Source organism: Bos indicus x Bos taurus, chromosome 29 (genome assembly GCF_003369695.1).
Source record: "Bos indicus x Bos taurus breed Angus x Brahman F1 hybrid chromosome 29, Bos_hybrid_MaternalHap_v2.0, whole genome shotgun sequence".
Taxonomy (NCBI): Eukaryota; Metazoa; Chordata; class Mammalia; order Artiodactyla; family Bovidae; genus Bos; species Bos indicus x Bos taurus.
In genome coordinates this window covers 6607866-6624669 of record NC_040104.1, presented here as the reverse complement: position 1 = coordinate 6624669, position 16804 = coordinate 6607866, and the positions used below count along the sequence as shown (strand labels likewise).

The window sequence follows — 16804 nt, the reverse complement described above, 5'->3', positions numbered from 1 at the left end:
GTGAATCTTGAAGAAAGGCAGATTTCCAAGCAAATACATAGTTTCATTAACATAGATTAGGAGAACAATGTGTGAGTATAACATACTGGTTTGTCAAGTCAGTTCTGAGCCTTTAGGTGGAACCGACTTGAAGACAGAGTCTAGGGTAAATATATAGCACATTAACATAGCTTAAGACGAACATTTCCATAAGAAAAATGCATTGGTTAGCTCTAGGTTTGAGAAAAGTTAAGTTCAGGTGGAACCAGGTGTCCTTATGGTAACACAGAATTTTAAGAGAAACCTCTTTTTAAATCTGTACAGAGAAGGGGAAAAAAATCTAACCCTCATGGTTTGTTTCCTCCTGCAGCTTAAGAGAGAGAGAAAAAACGTCTGACACTTGCAGCTTATTTCCTCCATTTGGAGACCCCTGGCCTTCCTGCCTGTTACCCTCTCATTGCTAAACCCTGCTTCCTAAATATCTCTCAAAGTAGTACCTTCAGGGTAAAGCCGAGATTCACTTCTAAGGGCTCCATCATTCAGAATTTCTTGGTTATAAGTGAAGAAACCTATTTGCCTCAAGCAAAAGGGGACTTTATAGGCTTGAGTAATTAAGAAGCCCAGAATAGAAGGGCTTCAGGCACAGCTGGATCCAGTTGCTCAGATAGCATTCTCAGAAATTTTTCTGTCTCTTGGCTCAACTCCCTTCGACTTTATCCACAGCAGGCTGCTCCCACAGAGCCTGATAACCACTAGCCTGGCCGTTTCAGTAAAAAGAGGGCCCTTTTCTCCCAGAAGTAGTGTCTGAAGGTCTGGAAGTGGCTCAAGTTTCTCTGTTTTGGGTCTCCCATTTATATGAACCAATCCTTGTGGTTAAAGGACTGGTCTCTGATTGTCTAGACCTGGTTCCAAGCCTACCTCACAGTCAGGTGATAAGATCAGCTCCTCCCACTGCCTGGACTTGGGGTGGTTGTGGGCGGGTAGGTCCCAGAGGAAAACTGGAGTCTGTTACCAGGTGAGGGGGATATAGATGCAGTATTGAGACAAGAATCCAGGCCTCTATGAGGACCTATGTAATCTGGCCCTCCCTTCCCCAACAACCTCCCACCTCCTAGCCCCCAGCCTCCCACTTAGACTCTGGGCCACAGCCATGCTCAGCAACTTCCAATTTCCTGAAAACTCCATGTCTTACCTACCCACTCCAGGCCTTTGCACAGTCTGTTCCCTGTTCCCCCCAGAATGTCTCCTTCCCCTCCAGGTGTTCACCTGACGAGCACCCACTCGTCCTGGAGGCCAGGCTTGGACCTCACCTTCCCAGGACCCTTCCCTGTCTTCTCATAGCCTCTTTGCCCATCAGCATACCCAGTAATTTCCCGGTTATTTTCTGTTGACTGCAAGCTCCTTGAGAGGAGGACCTTTGTGTTTCATTCACCGGTGTCTCCCCAGCGGCCCGGCCTTGGTAGATCCTCAGATGCCAGGCAAATGAGGCCGGGTCGGGGACTGCACTCCTGGTGGAGGGAACAGCAAGAGCCAAAGCGAGGTGGTGGGGAAGTTTAGGGTTCAGCATGTATGTAGATTGACTTGACCAGGGCTGTCAACCGAAATGCCTCACGCGGCATCTTCATACTGTTCATGGCAGCTGTGCTCCAGAGTGAACATCCCGAGAGAGCCAGGTGGAAGCTCTGTTGCCTTCTATGACCTGGCCCTTGGCAGCCAGTGTCACTTCTGCTGTAGTCACAAGCCTGCCTGCCCCTCTTCAAGAAGAGGGAATAAAGCCCCCACATTCTCACGAGAGAAGTCACATTGGGAGATAGGAAATACTGTGGCCATATATGGCCATATATACATATATTTAAAAATACAATCTGGAAGCATATCTCACATCAGGAGATAGGAAATACCATGACCATATATATATAAATAAATATATATATTTTAAAATATAATGTAGAAGCGTGTTATATGGATCAAAGATAACAGGCAAGATACAACAGTATTAATATGCCATTGCTTCTCTAACAAATAGCCACAAAGGTAGCAGCATGAAAAACTCAAATTTAGGGACTTCCTTGGTGGTCCAGTGGTGAAGAATCCGCCTTCCAATGCAGGGGACATGGGTTTGATTCCTGCTCGGGGAACTAAGATCCCACATGCTGCAGGGCTACTAAGACTGCGTTCTGCAATGAAGACGGAGTGCAGCCAAAATAAAAATAAAGTGAAAAATTAAAAAACCCCGCAGATTTATTCTCTTATAGTTCTGGAGGTCCAAACTGGAGTCTCTTCTGGGGAAATCTTCTTCCCTGCCTCTTTCAGCTTCTAGAAGCTGCCTGCATCCCTCGGCCCATGGCCTCTTCCTCACGTCTTGCCCCCTCCTTTCTTCTCTCATCACATCTCCTACTTCCCTTCACCCTCTTGTCTCCTTCTTAGAAGGACCCTTGTGATTATATCTAGGGTGGGGCTAACTTTTTAAATACAATTTGCCACCCTGGGTTTGAATCCAACTCTGCTACTTGCTGCTGTGTGACCTTCAAAACCTAACTTAACTTCTTGGTGCCTTAGTTTCCCCATCTGTAGAAAAGAGATGATAATTTCCCTCTCCCCACAGAGTTGATATGAGGTTTCATTGAGTTAACACATATAAATCACTTAAAACATATCATGTTACAGAACATATATATATTAATATTTATTTGATTGTGCGAGGTCTTATTTGTGGCACTGAGGATCTTTCATCTTCGTTGAGCATGTAAGATCTTTAGTTGTAGCATGCGAACCCTTAGTTGCGGCACATGGGGTCTAGTTCCCTGACCAGGAATCAAACCCTGGCCCCCCGTGTTGGGAGTGCAAAGTGTTAGCCACTGGACCATCAGGGAAGTCCCCCAAATATATATATTTTTGAAGATAAAAGTTTATATTTTCTGTGAGCAATGGGGAGCCATCGAGGATGTTAGAGTAAACGAATGTCACAGTGAGAAGCCTGCTGGGATGTCTCACACTCGCCTTTCCCCTGAGCGATGATCCTTCTTCCCTCAGAGCCTAACCTGGACTCCGAAATGACTTCCAAGCTGAAGAGCTACGAATTCCAGGGAAGCCATTTTCGGGTGACCCGCGGGGACTATGCCCCCATCCTCCAGAAGGTGGTGGAGCAGCTGGAGAAAGCCAAGGTAGGGGGCGCTCAGGGCTGAGGTGTGCCACTCCCTGCCCCTCTGGGCAGCAAAGGCGGGTACCAGGATAGGGGGGCGGCCTGAGGCTGACCAGCCCCTGCTCACCCCCAGGCGTATGCAGCCAACAGCCACCAGGAACAGATGCTGGCCCAGTACATAGAAAGCTTCACCCAGGGCTCCATCGAGGCCCACAAGAAGGGCTCTCGCTTCTGGATCCAGGACAAAGGCCCCATCGTGGAGAGGTGAGGCGCCAGCCTCCATTCCGCCCCGCCCTGCCTCCCTGCCCGCCCCTCCTCCATCTCAGCCCTTCTCTCCCCCAGTTACATCGGGTTCATCGAGAGCTACCGAGACCCCTTTGGTTCCCGTGGAGAGTTTGAAGGTAACTTCTGGGAGGTGGGAGGTCAAGATGAAACCCTTCCCCCTTCCGCCTGATGACTCTCCCGTAGTAGAGAGTCATAGCAACAGCCATCAGTGATTTGCCGTGGACTGGACACCTAGCTATCTTCACTCATTTTGATAACCATCGTCCTATGAGGATTTCCCTCCTCACTTCACAGAGGTGGGAACTGAGGCAGAGTTGGGGGGGTGACCCACCCCAGGCACCTCGGCTCTGAGTCACTTTGCCGTGCTGTCCCCTGTGTCTGGTCCAGGCCCAGGCTCCAGCGTTGTCACTTAAGCCCACCTCTGAGCCTCCATCACTCCTTTTCAGGTGTCATGGAAAGTGAGGTATTACATGCAGACAGCTCAGCACAGTGCCAGGCATGTCAGTGGTGCTGGGTCTATGAGAGCAGAATTAACGCTGTGACTGTGAACTTGGCTGCTGTCATCCCAGGGCAGGTTGCAGGCTGCCTCGGCCCCTGTGCCCAAGCCCAAGTCGCAGCAGCCTCAGTCTCAGAGGTTCCCCCTTTGTACATAACTCATCATGATTATTAGAAAAGTAAGCCATGTTCATGGTCAAAAATTATGAAAACACACACCAAAAACAATCAATTGTGACTGCACCCACCCCAAGATTAAAGTTTGGAATGTACTTTTTGTCTTTTGTTTTTATAGAGAGCAATGCTTAGAAATGTATGTGTATAATTTAAAAATCCACACTTGTAAGTAATTGGAAAAGTACAGTCGTGTGTAGGGTAAAATGTGAAATCCTTCTTTCACTACCTCTCCTATATCGCTCCCCTCCAGAGGTGACCAGAGTTCACAGTTGAGTACAGGTCCTTCTAGACCTTTATCTAAGCATTCACACACACACACACATACACATACATGTTCCTTTTAAGTCATCTAGGTAAATGAGATTATATTCTGTATATTCTGTCACTTGCTTTTTTCACTTAGTCATGTATCTCGGATATCTTTTCCTTTCAGTATATATAGACCTACCACATTCTTTTAAATAGGTGTACAGTGTTCATAATATATCATAAATAATTTCCCATAACATTTGATATTGTACTCCATGTCTGCCAACTGCAGGGTGTGCCATCACATAGCTGTCCCCTGATTTTTTAATAATCCCCAGTTGTTGGGCATTTAGGTTGCTTTTTGTGCTTTGCTATTTTAATCATCCTTTCTTCTTGCCCTGGTGTGGTGGTTTCATCAGACAGAGTGAATCCAGATAGGGAGCCTTTGCCAAGCCCATCCCTTAGCCAAGGTTGTCCCCTTCCTTAGTCTAGGTCAGGCTTTTCCAGGGTGTAGTCTATGCAGAGTTAGGAGGAATTATTCAGGGACTTCCCTGGTGGTCCGGTAGTTCAGACTCTATGCTTCCACTGCAGGGGACATGGGTTTGATCCCTAGTCAGGGAACTAAGATCCTGCATGCTACAGCCAAAAAAGAAGAAAGATTCAGCATGGAGCAGCAGAGAGTCTGCTTGCAGGACTCCTCAGTACCTTTAATATGCGAATGTGCATTGAGAGCCTTTAAGAAGTTGGAGATAGAGTATATAGTGTTGCCCAAACTTCTTTGACCAGGGAGGTCTTTCTTTTTGAAGGCTCTCATAGAAAATGTGTTCTGTAGAGTGCAATTTTGAAAATACTGCTTTGAGCCAGGAACTCTTAACTGTATTAAATCTGAAAGGATCAGCCCCAGCCCTCCAGTGCAGCAGCCTCACTCACCACCATGTAAGCCAGGTGCTCTAGCCATGCAGGACAGCTCACAGTTCCCCCAAAAAGAAGAGCATCTTTTTTCGCTCACATAGTCCCTTCCACTGGGCATCTGATCCTTGATCCGTTCCCCATCACCCACTAGGTACTCCCAATATACACCTTTAAGATCCATCTCAGGGCACTCCCTGGCAATCCAGTGGGTTAGGACTCCATGCTTTCCCTGCTGTGGCCCCTGATCAGGGAACTAAGATCCTACAAGCCACCTGGCATTGCCAAAAAAATTTTTAAGAAGTTTAAAAAGATCCATCTCAGGTGTTACTCAGTGAAGCCTTTTCTCTGTACCCTACTCTCCCCAAAACAGGGGCCTCCATGAAGGCAAAGCACAGGCCCAGGTTCTCCCGAGTGGCCAGCACAGGCTCACTGCGCCCAGCAGGCAGTCAATGCCTGCATAATGGCTGGAGGGCTATTACAGGAGAGGAGGAGGGTGTGGGATCCCCCAACCCTGCCCACTCACAGCCCACTCTTTCCCCCACAGGCTTCGTGGCCATGGTGAACAAGGCCATGAGTGCCAAGTTTGAGTGGCTGGTGGCAAGTGCGGAGCAGCTGCTGAAGGAGCTGCCCTGGCCCCCAGCCTTCGAGAAGGACAAGTTCCTCACCCCCGACTTCACCTCCCTGGATGTTCTCACCTTCGCTGGCTCCGGCATTCCCGCCGGCATCAACATCCCCAACTGTGAGCTTCCCCGGAGGGTCCTGCCCGCCCCCTATCCCCACCTGAACAAGACAGGGGCTCCCCAAACCCCCTAGGAGACGCCACTGAGAGTCACCCCCTCCCCCTCCACACACTCGCCCTGGCCACATAGCACCCTGCTCCACTTACATTCCCAGCCTGTCCCTCTGGTTAGACTCCTTGCCTGTGACCCTTGACCTTTGCCCTTGCCCTTTTCTCCCTGGTCTCCTTCCCACCTTCTCCAGATGATGACCTGAGGCAGACAGAAGGCTTTAAGAACGTGTCCCTGGGGAATGTGCTGGCCGTGGCCTACGCCACGCAGCGGGAGAAACTCACCTTCCTGGAGGAGGAGGACAAGGTGCGCACTGGCGTGGGGCCTGGCCTGACCTCAGCTGACGCAGGAGGGCAGAACAGGCCAGAACAGGGAAAAGGACGGGGCTTCAGGCCCGGCTCTGCTGCTTCCCCGCGGTGTGACCTCGGGTCCTTGGAGCCTGTTTCCCCAGCCGGTGGTGGAGGAAGCCCCTTCCTCGTGGGTTGTTGCCAGGATGAGATGGGCTCTGCAGTGCCCAGAGTAGGACTGGCAGGTGGTAGACCTTTAGCAGATGTGTGCCTCACAATGGGCCCTCGGGCTGGCACGGGGGCTGTGGGCAGGCTGTGTGACCGTGGTGGGGCAGTGGGCAGCGTGGGTCTCTGCTTGTCTTGGCAGGACCTGTACATCCGCTGGAAGGGACCCTCCTTTGACGTGCAGGTGGGGCTGCACGAGCTGCTGGGCCATGGCAGTGGCAAGCTGTTCATGCAGGTAAGAACTCGAGACCAGGGGCTTCCCCAGCGGTCCAGTGGCTAAGACTCCACGCTCCCAGTGCAGGGGCCTGGGTTCAATCTCTGGTCAGGGAACTAGATCCACGTGCCAAAACTGAGTTTACATGCCACAACTAAAGATCCTTCTTACTGCTAAGGATCCCACGACTAAAAGATCCTGCATGCCAAAACTAAGACCCAGCACAGCCAAATAAATAAATTAAAAAAAAAAGAATAAAGGGCTAGTGCTGATACCAGTGGGACCCTCCTCAGTTCTAGGCCTATGGCTCCCCTTCCCCATAATCAGCCCCCCGGGGCGGGGAAGCTGGTCCAGTCTTGGCTCTCAGTGTCTCACCCTCCCCTAAGATGTCCCAGGATTGAGTGAGATCCGTAGGACAGGCCAGCGGAGGCCCCCACACAGAGTCTCCCACACAGAAGGACTTGCTTGGCTCAGGCCCAGGAAGCCTGCCCTGAGGGTATGACCCAGGCAGCTCCAGGGGCAGAAAAGCGGGGCAGGGGCGGTGTCTGGACGACCCCAGTCCTGAGGCTGCAGCACTGTCTTTGCATTGCTGTTCCCTGGACCCTGTACTTTTCTAGGTATTGTAGGGAGCTACCCCTTCCTGTGGGCCAGCCAAAGTGGCTGGAGCCCCCTCAACACCTACTCAGGGAATATGAGAAACATGTTAGCAGGCCAGGCGGAGCCCACTGTGGACTGTGCAGATGAGAGGACTGGAGGCAGGTGGGGTGGGGTCTGCTCCTCTTGGGGCCATGGCTGCCTCCCTGAATGGGGATCAGTTGGGCTTGGAAGTCAGAAAGATCCAGAGGGCAGCTGATGGGGGGAGCATCAGGCTTTGTCTTAACTTTGAAGTCCCAGGGAAGCAGCAACAAACATAGCCCCTCTGTGGTCTTCTTCAGTCAGGTCCCCTCCCTGAGCCTCAGTTGGCCCATCTGTAAATGGGTTTCCTGACCCCTACCGTATGGCTCTTGTGAGAAATAAAGGTGAAGCCCTGGGATTTTCCTGGCATCCATAAGGCCCTCTGGAAATTGGTATTGTTGTTAAGAGACATTGTGCACAGATATTGTGTGCTCTAATTCTGCTCTGGGGTTCTTAGTCTCCAAGCCTTAGGTTCCTCCTTTGTGAAGCGGGATAATAATAGAACCTTCCTAGGAAGATGACTTAAAGGGTTAAAAGGCTGGCACCTGGAGAGGATGGTGAGGGTGAGAATCACGTGCTGTGGCTTCTCTGCAGCAGAGGGGCCACAAAGGTGAGGAGCCACCAGGCCTCATGGCCCACACACTGGGACATCTCCAGCTGGGTCTGGAGATACTGGGTCTGGGTCTTCACGTGACTTTCTGCACGTCCCTCTCCCTGATCCCTGGCCCACAGTGTCGCTCTCTGTGCAGCGGGGTAGGTGTCTCAGGTTCTTCCACCTCTGGGGGCTCTGAGAGGTGTCACAAAGCAGGTGTGAAGCCACCACGTGTCAGGCACCTGCTGCCCCTGCCATCTGCTCGCTGCTCCCTGGCTGCCTTTCTGAGCCCCTTGGATCCCGGGCTGAAGGCCTAACCTGGGCCCCGGGTACCCCACCCTCACCTGCCCCATGTTCGTGACCCTTCTCCTGCAGGACGAGAAAGGAGCATTCAATTTCGACCAGGAGACCGTGATCAACCCGGAGACGGGGGAGCAGGTGAGGGTGGCCTGGGTGGAGCTCCAGGGTACAGGGAGGGGGGCCTAGGTAAAGTGGCAGCCTCCCCTAAAGCCTGCTTCCTGGGCTCCCCCTCCCAGATCCAGAGCTGGTACCGGAGCGGGGAGACCTGGGACAGCAAGTTCAGCACCATCGCCTCCAGCTACGAAGAGTGCCGAGCGGAGAGCGTGGGCCTCTATCTCTGCCTCCACCCCCGAGTGCTGGAGTACGAGCCGCAGACCTGGGGTGGGGGGTGGGGGGTGCTCCTCTGTGGATGGGGGGGTGCTGGCAGGGAGGGCAGGGCCCAGGCAGCCTCTGACCCTGCTCCCCCACCTCTTCCCTCCCTCCCGCAGGATCTTTGGCTTTGAGGGGGCTGATGCGGAAGATGTCGTCTACGTAAACTGGCTCAACATGGTTCGGGCTGGGCTGCTTGCTCTGGAGTTCTACACCCCTGAGGCCTCCAGCTGGAGACAGGTAGGGGCTGGGGGACCCCTCAGAGGGAAGGGTCTCTCCTGGGGACCAAGACCAGGATTCTGGGTGTAGGGATGGGACAACTGTACCTACGAGGCACATGAACCGGGTTGATCCCAAACTCTACCACATGTGAGGGCAAGTCACATCACTGTTGTAAGCCTCAGTGTTCCTGCCTGTAGAATGGGAGTAATCGTCTTTTTGCCCACCTTTAAGGGAGAATCAGATGAGATGATGTTACTGTGACCACTAACAGGTGATACACAGGACTCCGTCTGTGCCGCTTGGTTCTAACCAGTTTATATGAACTGACCCCTTTGTCCCCAGTGTCAACCTAGGTGGTAGGTATGTTATCACCTTCGTTTTAGAGATGAGGAAATGGAGGCACAAAGAGATTAAGTAACTTGCTGGCAAGTAACAGAGTCAGAATTTGAATCCAAGCAAACTGGCTCCAGAGCCATTAGGCTACGCTGTTTGGCTATGAGATGTACTTTGGAAACAGGGTAGGCAGGGACTTCCCTGGTGTTCCAGTGGCTAAGACTCTGCACTTCCACTTCAGAGGGCCTGGGTTCAATACCTGGTTGGGGCACTAGATCCCACATGCCACGACTAAAGATTCTGCATGCCGCAATGAAGACCTGGTGCAGCCAAAGTAATTGATTAATTAATTTTTTTTAAAAAGAAATTCAAAGCAAAAATTAAAAAAAAAAAAAGAAACAGGGTAAGCAATAGAAATCTTTTAAAAAGTCACCTAAGTCTGTTTTGAGGAGGTGATATTGGGTCATCGAAAGAACACACGTTTTAGAATCAGGAAACTTGGGTTAGTCCTTGTTCTCTCTTACCAGCTGTGTGACCCTGAGCACTTCACCTCTCTGGGCCTCTGTCTTGTCATCTGTAAACTGGGGATTATGATGCCCTCTTGATCCCACAGAACTGAGTGCAAACAGGATTGTGGAGGAGAAAGTGGCTCAGGGTGGCAAGGGACCCTCTGGGGTAACTGCTGTCATCAGGGCGGGGTGTGGAGCAGAAGAGGGCAGGGTGGGTGACGAGGGGGCGCAAGGCTCTGGGTCCTGCCTGGAAATGGCCTCCTCGTGCCCCAGGGCAGCCTGCCCTTCCTTGTGAGAGGAGAAGGGAAGCATTTGAGGGGGGAGGAATTAAACACCAAAGGACCCACAGGGTGAGGGAGAATAAAACAACAATAAAAATTGACAGTTAGCAAGCACATATGATACATCAGGCCTTGGAATGAACTCTTGATACTGGGTTGGCTAAAAAGATCATTCCTGTAACATCTTAAGGAGAAACCTCAACAAGCTTTTTGGCCAACTCAATACTTCTTACCTTGGGCCTACAAATGATTCCTTTCTCTTCGGCCCTGGCAGGCCCACATGCAGGCCCGGTTTGTGATCCTGAGGGTCTTGCTGGAGGCTGGCGAGGGACTGGTTACCGTCACTCCTACCACAGGCTCCGATGGGCGCCCCGATGCCCGGGTCCGCCTTGACCGAGACAAGATCCGGACAGTGGGCAAACCCGCGCTGGAGAGGTTCCTGCGGAGACTCCAGGTAAGCAGGGGCCTCTTGCCTTGGAGGCCCCCTCCAACTCAGCCTGTCTGCACACTCTGTAACAGGGAAGGCTTCTTGGAGTAGGTTGTGTTTAAGCCAGAAATGGGAGTGCCAAGGAGGAAGCAACTGTGAAAAGATCTGAGTGCAGAAGAAACAGAGCATAAAGGCTGGTCTTGGGACTGGAAGGAGCTTAGTGGGTTGAGGGACAAGAAGGAGGAAGCCTGGAGCTTGGTGAGTGAAGGAGGGAAGGACGGTGTTCACTGCAGTCCTGGTTTCTCTCCCATGTTGGGATGTTTAGAGTCAGGAGACCTTTTGGGATTCTGGTGCTAGGACTAACCAGCTGTGTAATTGCCTTGCTGGCCTCCACTTTTCTCATCTGTTAAATACATCACCTGCCTCACTGGCAGGAATTCAATGAAGCAACATATATACGGAACTGAGCAATAAAATGGAGAAGGCGATGGCACCCCACTCCAGTACTCTTGCCTGGAAAATCCCATGGATGGAGGAGCCTGGTAGGCTGCAGTCCATGGGGTCACTAAGAGTCTGACACGACTGAGCAACTTCACTTTCACTTTTCATTTTCATGAATTGGAGAAGGAAATGGCAACCCACTCCATTGTTCTTGCCTGGAGAATCCCAGGGACGGGGGAGCCTGGTGTGCTGCCGTCTATGGGGTCACACAGAGTTGGACACGACTGAAGCGACTTAGCAGCAGCACCAGCAAAGCAATAAAAATCATGTTATCCAACCCAGTGTGACACCAAGTGTGGTCCAGGGACTAGCAGCAGCAGCAGCACCCAGAACATGCAGATTCTCAGGCCCCACCCCAGACCCCCTGATTCAGAAACTCTGAGCGCGAGGCCCCAAAACCTGCATGCTTACTAACCTTCCAGGTGATCCTGACACTCAGCAAGGCTGGAGAACCCCTGATGGTGACCCACTCCTTACTGGGTAGTGCCTTCCATCAGAACAGGGTCCTGCTGGCTTTGCCAACCTGAAAAAGGCCCAGCCTTCAATTCAGCAAATATCTCTCTACTATTATACTCCCACCTATTTCCAGAAGGGATTTAAGGCATTTTTCCTTAAAAGATATGTGTTTGACCATGAAAGTAAAATAAAATTAGAAATGAAAAAATATTAGATGCCCAAGGCAGTGCCATGTCCCAGATTAGATTCTGGAATAGAAAACAGACATTCATGGGAAAATGAGTGAACTCTCAATAAAGTCTAGAGTTTGGTTAAGAGTAACGTACACATTTTGCCCAATGTTGACAACAGATGAAACTGGGCCAGGAGCCCATGGGAACTCTCTGGGCTATCTTTGTGGCTTTTCTGTAAATCTAAAATTATTCCAAAACAGTTAATTAATAATAATAATAAGTCACTAGATAAAGGAATCAAATCCACCAAACCCTTGGCCAGTATTGAACTGTGACTTAGTGGTGACTGAATACAGGGCGTTCCGTCTTAGAGACTGAAGCAGGTGGATCTTTGTCCAGGATCATTCATTCAGCAGAATGGACAGTGCCACAGTGGTGGCTTTACAGAACATATGGAACATGGAACAGGAGATACAGAACATGGAGGCATTTTTTGGTGCGGCTGTTTCTTTCATTATCCCCCTAGGAAAACCCAAGAGCACAGCAAAGACCTAGCCAGCAGGGAAGATGGAGTCTTTTCCACAGGGAAAGCCTTCAGCCACGGGATTACAAACAGTCATAGCTTTGGCTCACCCATATTGTAAAAACTGATGAGGTGAGATATAAATCTGTATTTCTGGCTTCTTGGAGGGCCTGCCATCAATAGACTTAATTCCCTGGAACCGAGCCGTGGCCACTGCGTTTGGCTATCTACACGTGCTCCACTCTCCAGTCCGCCAGGTCCACTTCCTGTTTCCTGTACCTGCCTTAGTCACTCACTCATGATACCACCTGGCTCCCGTGGATACCCCTGTCGCCAGCTCTCTGGTTGAAGCTCCTGGTAGCTAACATGTCCACTTCATGAATCTATGTTCCCATGCTGGGTGTTAAGCATTATGCAAAAGAGAGAAAGGTGAGACAATCTCTCTAACCTTCCCCCAGGAGTTCCCAGTCAGTTTTAATTCCTGCAGAGCTAGGGAAAATCATTCTACCTCTGGGCCTAAGAGGAAGAGGCTTACCCAGAGGGTGCCCTAGTCGGAGTCCTACTTTGCCAGTGGCAAATTGGCAGAATAAATAAGGATCAGAGCCACAGATGTCAGTTATTTGGAAGAGAGCCAACTAGATCTCTTAGTCCTAATCTTTATAATCACTGAAACTAAAAATAGGCAGCTTAAACAGATTTTAGATCCAGCTGAAGATAAGAGAAGTTACAGAGAGTGCATCGTGTGTGCTAAGGCACTTCAGTCGTGTCCAGCTCTGTGCGACCCCATGGACTGGAGCCCGCCAGGCTCCTCTGTCCATGGGATTCTCCAGGCAAGAATACTGGAGTAGGTAGACATGCCCTTCTCCAGGGGATCTTCCCGACCCAGGAATTGAACGTAGGTCTCCTGCATTGCAGGTGGATTCTTTACCATCTGAGCCACCAGGGATGCCCAGAGTATGTAGTACAGAGACACAAAGATAGAAAATTTAGAAGAAATTAAGAGACACGGAGGAGGGAGACTTCCCTGGTGGTCCAGTGGCTAAGACTCTGCACTCCTAATACTGGGGGCCTGGGTTTAATCCCTGGTTGGGGAACTAGATCTCACATGCCACAAATAAAGATCCCAAATGCCACAAGAAAGATAAAAGATCACAACTAAGACCCAGTGCATGAAATAAATAAACATTAAAAAAAAAAAAAGACACGGAGGACAGTGTGAAAAGATCTACTGTACATGAACTGAAGTTCCAAGAAGAAAGGAGAGAGAAAAGAAGGAATTTTAGAAGAGATAATGACTGAGCACTTCATAGAACTGATGAAAGACCCAACTCAGAAATCCAAAGAAGCTCAAGAAATTCCAAGAATGACAAGCAAAACATGTGTCTAGAAATATCATAGAATAGAAATTCCCTGGTGGCCCAGTGGATAGGACTCTGCACTTCCACCTCAGGGGCACGGTTTCAATCCCTGGTCAGGGAACTAAGATTTCACAAGCTGCACCATGTGGATAAGTAATACTGATAATGATAACTTCATCAAAACTTACCATAAAGAAGGTAAGAAGATGCATCTTAAACTGGGATAGGGTATTTATCACATATGAGTTAACAAAAGGTTAGCAGCTAAATATATAAAGAACTTTCCAAAAAAAGTGAAGAAAAAACAGCCTAACAGAAAAATAGGCAAAACTCATGAACCGAGGAAGAAAATAAATAACCCACCAACTTGTGGGATGTTGTTCCATCTCATTAGTCATCAGGAAAACACAACCCACATGAGATTTCCACCCACCAGCTCGGCAACGTGAAAAACTGTCAATATCACCCTGGTGAGCCGAGCCTGATGGACCGCCACCCCCCTGCCTCTGGGAGTGAAAACAGGTGCAGCGAATCTGGAAAACAATGGGGGCATCATCCTTTAAGGATTATTATCCAGACCTCGATTCTCCTGGGAAAACCTGCCCCTGATCACCAGGAGACGTACAGTATGTCCAGAACAGCCTCGGAGGGCAAAAATCACAGGTTATACAGCAACAGTGGAAGAGACAGGACTGTGGCATGTTTGTAAGTGTAAGTTTGTAAGTATAGCCACGGGACTATATACTGCACTCACAAACACGTGGATCTCAGACGTAGTTCGAGCAGAAAAAGCAAATCACAGGATGTGGGCAAAAATGTAACATGAATTGAGAGTAAAACTCAGGGAAAACAAGAGGCTAATAAGCACAAAGTCAAGTGCTGATTCCTCAGGCGGGGGAGGCTACGAGGTGCAGTCAGGGAGGGATGATGTGAATAACTGTTAAGCTGGGTGGTGGTGGTGTGGGTGTCATTCTTTATAAGGTAGGTACTGTACGTTTTTTATTTGAAATGAAATGTTTTTTATATGAAATGTTTTATTTTAAAAAGAGGGTGGGGACTTCGTGGTTGACTCTGAGCTCCTACTGCACGGAGTGAGAGTTCAATTTCTGGTCGGGGAAATAAAATCCCACATACCATGCAACCAAGAAAAAGTATTTATTGAACACTAAGAATATATTGGGCTTCCCTGGTGGCTCAGGTGGTAAAGAATCTGCTGGCAGCGCAGGAGACCTGGGTTCGATCCCTGGGTCGGGAAGATCCCCTGGAGAAAGGACTGGCTACCCACTCCAGTATTCTTACCTGGAAAATTCCATGGACAAAGGAGTCTGGTGGGCCATAGTCCACAGAGTTGCAAAGAGTTGGACACAACTGAGCGAATTTCACTCAAGAATATATTGTCTGAACATTTGTCATGGTAAAAATTAAAAAAAAAATGTTTTTAAAAAGAAGATAATGTTACTATCCTCCTTGTGTACAGTTCAAGTGAGATAATCAAAGGGAACCATTAGCTTCACTTTAATATGGACCCTACTCAGTGCTAACACGTGATCTGCATGCCCGCGAGACAGCAGACGTGGTCCGGGGCAGGGTGCTGCTGGCCATGGCTCTTGGCAAAGCCCCGTGAATGCACGGAGGGCGTCCATCCAAAGGCACTAACTCCTGCATTCCCACAGGTGCTGAAGTCCACGGGGGACGTGGCCGGAGGCCGGGCCCTGTATGAGGGGTATGCAGCGGTCACCGATGCGCCCCCTGAGTGCTTCCTCTCCCTCAGGGATACGGTGCTGCTCCGCAAGGAAGCCCGGAAGCTCATTGTTCAGCCCAACACTCGCCTCGAAGGTAATGGACTCCTGGGCCCCCTGTGATAGAGGGCCCTCGGGGAGCACAGAGGAGGCCTGGAACTGACCCCGGAGCTCGGGAAAGGTTACTCGAGGTGGCTCCTGTCTCCCCGCTCCCTCCCGGCCCAGTCCTCCCCATGCCAAACCTCAGGCCCACACCTTCGCATCCACCACCACCACAGGCCAACCCCAACACACACACACACACACACATACACACAGGGTCAGGATGCTTGTGAGATGGCAACAGAAGGTTGAGGGCGGCCAGCAGAGCAGGGGCTAGTGAAACAGACACACCCCGGGCCTCGGAGGAGGCCGGGCATCATGCTGGAGAGTCAGGCCTGGTGGGGCCCAGGAGTGAGGTCAGGTGAGGCAGAGAGGAGGCACCCAGCAGGCTGAGAGCAGTCAAGTCAGAGCAGAGGTCAGCAGCCCCACGGTCCCTCTCCCCTCCTCAAGTGATGCTGCCGTTTCCAAAAGCCACGCACTTGTACCTTTTGTACTAAGAGCGTTTGCGCCTCCATGGGTAAGAGTGAGAGTTAAATGCAATAATTACCTCCTCCTAGTGAGGAGAGAGCATTTCAGAGGTTTAGTCTAAACTCTACTCTGGGGAATTCCCTGGCATCCCAGCGGTTAAGACAGCCCTTTCATTCCCGGGGCCTGTGTTCAATCCTGGGGGTGCCAGCACCCTGCTGCATTCACTCTCTTCTCATCCCTTGCCTCACGTTTCCCAACACTGGCATGTGAGGCAGTTGAGACGAGGTGGTGCCAGGCTGTGGTTAAAACATGAGCTTCAGAACTGCGCTGCATCCTTGGCCTATTCACTTAACCTTTCTGAGCTTGGGTGTCTTCATTCATAAAGCCCGTGTGGATTGTGCGCTGACTCTAGTGAACCTGAGTACTTCCTTCAAGTTCTAAGTGTATTCCAGGGATTAACCCTTTAAATACTCAATAATACCCAGTAAGGCATAGGTATTATTACAGGTAAGGAAACTGAGGCACAGAGAGTCAATTACTCAAGGCTTACAGCTTTTTACTGGAGGAACCAAGAGTCAGATCAAGAGCATTTGCTCCACTACGCTAGTCATGGGAAGCTGTGAGGGTTAAATGAAATAATTACCTCCTCCTGGTGAGGAAAAAGCATGTAAAATGTTTATTCCAAATTCTAGGGAATTCCCTGGTGGCCCAGTGGTTGGGACTTAGCGCTTCCACTGCCGAGGCTTGGTTTCAATCCCCCATGCAGGCTGCATGGTGCAGCCAAAAAAATAAGAATAATTAAAATAAAAAACACTTTAGTTAAAAAACAATATAAACTCCACTCTGTGCTCCAGAGGTGTCATGGTTTGCCAGCCCTCTCCCCTGGCTCACCACCCTGCAGGCACACCCTCTGAGCTATCACCCAGCTTCCTCTTCTTCATGGCGGCTGTCACTCTGCCGTTTTCCTGTCTGCTTCTCTCCATGGCAACAGGAACAGCATGTCCCCAGCACCTAGCGCAGGGC

At 50.2% G+C, this 16804-nt stretch overlaps 1 protein-coding gene across 2 annotated transcripts in view; it reads left to right on the top strand.

Moving 5' to 3' along the window:
• DPP3 (dipeptidyl peptidase 3) overlaps positions 1–16804 on the top strand; it is a 31965-nt gene that overhangs the window by 13404 nt on the left and 1757 nt on the right. For both annotated transcript variants that reach the window (XM_027531469.1, XM_027531468.1), the window contains exons 7-17: positions 3013–3143; positions 3255–3385; positions 3464–3522; positions 5784–5978; positions 6221–6333; positions 6682–6774; positions 8396–8458; positions 8557–8681; positions 8809–8929; positions 10309–10488; positions 15146–15308. In XM_027531469.1, the coding sequence (XP_027387270.1) occupies positions 3013–3143; positions 3255–3385; positions 3464–3522; positions 5784–5978; positions 6221–6333; positions 6682–6774; positions 8396–8458; positions 8557–8681; positions 8809–8929; positions 10309–10488; positions 15146–15308 (1374 nt within the window). The remainder of the gene's footprint in view (positions 1–3012; positions 3144–3254; positions 3386–3463; positions 3523–5783; positions 5979–6220; positions 6334–6681; positions 6775–8395; positions 8459–8556; positions 8682–8808; positions 8930–10308; positions 10489–15145; positions 15309–16804) is intronic.